This window comes from Cygnus olor, chromosome 34 (assembly GCF_009769625.2).
Source record: "Cygnus olor isolate bCygOlo1 chromosome 34, bCygOlo1.pri.v2, whole genome shotgun sequence".
Classification (NCBI taxonomy): Eukaryota; Metazoa; Chordata; class Aves; order Anseriformes; family Anatidae; genus Cygnus; species Cygnus olor.
In genome coordinates this window covers 711,216-713,684 of record NC_054091.1, presented here as the reverse complement: position 1 = coordinate 713,684, position 2,469 = coordinate 711,216, and the positions used below count along the sequence as shown (strand labels likewise).

Here is a 2,469-nt window from a genome sequence, read left to right as displayed (position 1 = left end):
TGTGGTGCAAGCAGGGAGGCGAGCTGTGACCCAGGGCAACACATTGCCTGCTGCTGCATGCAGCCACAGGGATGCCACTGTACAGACAGCAGGACAGTCACCAAGGTACATGAGATCTAAGGGCTTACCCAAATACAAGAGCACAAAGGAACAAAGTGAAAGCAAAAAGAGAGCAGCAGCGAAAAGGCCACGTCCTGCTGCTGGCCATGGCCATGGCCATGGCTCCAGAGAAGCAGCAGCCCCGACCCAAAGGCAGCAGAGAGGGAGAGCCCAGCAGGCAGGGAGGGGCAGCCCTGAGGGCCACCGGGGCTACTTCTCCATGCAGCAGCTGCGCTCTTGGACCTCAGGCCCTCCTCGTGCTGGGGCAGCTGAAACCAGTTAATTTCTGCTGGATTCTTAATTGAGATTCATAAGATGTTTAGGTTAATAATAATAATAATAATAATAATAACAACAACTAACAGGAAACTAAGAATATGATTAATAATCAAAATCACATACTTCAGAAAACAGTATAAAAGGAAAATAACAAAAGATGGTCCTAATAGATTATTTTTTTAATGAATCCTGTTACAGTTATGGGCCCATTATAAATGATGAAGAGGCACATATCCAGAGTTTCCTCAAGGCATCCTTGAGTTCCTGGTTCCTCATGCTGTAGATGAGGGGGTTCACTGTGGGAGGCACCACTGAGTACAGAAATGACACCACCAAGTCCAGGTAATGGGAAGAGATCGAGGGAGGCTTCAGGTAAGCAAATGTTGCAGTGCTGACCATCAGGGAGACAACAGCCAGGTGAGGGAGGCATGTAGAAAAGGCTTTGTGCCAGCCCTGCTCAGAGGGCATCCTCAGCACGGCCCTGAAGATCTGCACATAGGACACCACAATGAAAACAAAGCAGCCAACACCTAAACAGGCACTAAGCAGAAGAAGCCCAACTTCCCTGAGGTAGTCATCTGAGCAGGAGAGCTTGAGGATCTGGGGGATTTCACAGAAGAACTGGTCCACAGCATTGCCTTGGCAGAGGGGCACTGAAAATGTATTGGCCGTGTGCAGGACAGCATTGAGAAAGCCACTGCCCCACGCAGCTGCTGCCATCTGGGCACAAGCTCTGCTGCCCAGGAGGGTCCCATAGTGCAGGGGCTTGCAGATGGCAACGTAGCGGTCGTAGGCCATGATGGTGAGAAGGGAATACTCTGAACCAAACAAGAAGAATAAAAAGAAGACCTGTGCAGCACACCCTGAGTAGGAAATGGCCCTGGTGTCCCAGAGGGAATTGGCCATGGCTTTGGGGAGAGTGGTGGAGATGGATCCCAGGTCGATGAGGGCGAGGTTGAGGAGGAAGAAGTACATGGGGGTGTGGAGGCAGTGGTTGCGGGCTACAGCGGTGAGGATGAGGCCGTTGCCCAGGAGGGCAGCCAGGTAGATGCCCAGGAAGAGCCCGAAGTGCAGGAGCTGCAGCTCCCGCGTGTCTGCGAATGCCAGGAGTAGGAACTCGCTCACAGAGCTGCTGTTGGGCATTTGCTCTTTCTGGGCATAGGGTCCTGCCCAAGGAGGAAAAAAGCATAAATAAGTAAGAAGACATACCTGAGAAAAACTTGTTCCATTTTTCACATAACCCACCCCCCCATCTCCCGTTCAAAGCACGTTTCCCCGTTCAGACAGACATTTGGCAGGTCCCTTTCATGTGCTCTAATTGACTGAGGGTGTCCCTGGGAGCGGGGTACTCTGCTCTGGGCAAGGAAGGAGTCAGTCCTGTCCCACAGCCAGAGGTAAAGAGGAACATGGGGTAGTCTCAGATTCAATCACCTGATAATAAGGAGCTTTTCAATATTGTTGCTCACAATTCACCCAACTGCAGAGCAGGACTGCAGGGATTTATTTTTGTATTTTCTGTCTAGCTGTCCACCCCACTCCTTTTTCTAAGGCATAAATCCTGGGCATTTCAAGTGAAAACTTGTGGATCCTTAGACACAAGACGATGGTCTCTTCAGTGCAGAGTGTCCTTTAGAGTGGACAGCAACATTTGGGCTCATTTGACCTGTGCTGGCATCTCTTTGAGCTACAGGACAATTGCACTCAGAGGTTCACAGTCATAGAGTCATAGAATATCCCAGCTTTGAACGGACCCACAAAAATCATCAAATCCCACCCCTGAATCTGTACATGAACACCCCAAAATTGGTCCATATGCCTGAGGGGTTGCCGTCATGTTTCTTGAATTCTGGCAGCCTCAGTGCTATGACAACTTCCCTGTGGTGCCTGTTCCAGTGCCTAAGAAACCTGGACACTGCTGGGAGCAAAGGAATCCAGGCTCAAAGTGCACATCTGTAGACCCCCTCACCCTGTTCCCTTCCAGCAAAGCACACTGAGGGCTCACTCCATGTCCATGTGAAACCCCCATCCCCAGCCAGCCTGGAAACAAGAACAGCAGCAGCACGGCCAGGTGGAGAAGCCAGGAGGAATGCC

General features: G+C 50.9%; 1 protein-coding gene across 1 annotated transcript; it reads right to left on the bottom strand.

Moving 5' to 3' along the window:
• Window positions 1-576: 576 nt before the first annotated feature.
• LOC121062740 (olfactory receptor 14C36-like) lies at window positions 577-1,597 on the bottom strand. Its single transcript, XM_040542907.1, has one exon. The coding sequence runs from the start codon at window positions 1,519-1,521 to the stop codon at window positions 577-579; it is 945 nt and encodes a 314-aa protein (XP_040398841.1). The 5' UTR covers window positions 1,522-1,597.
• Window positions 1,598-2,469: the final 872 nt, after the last annotated feature.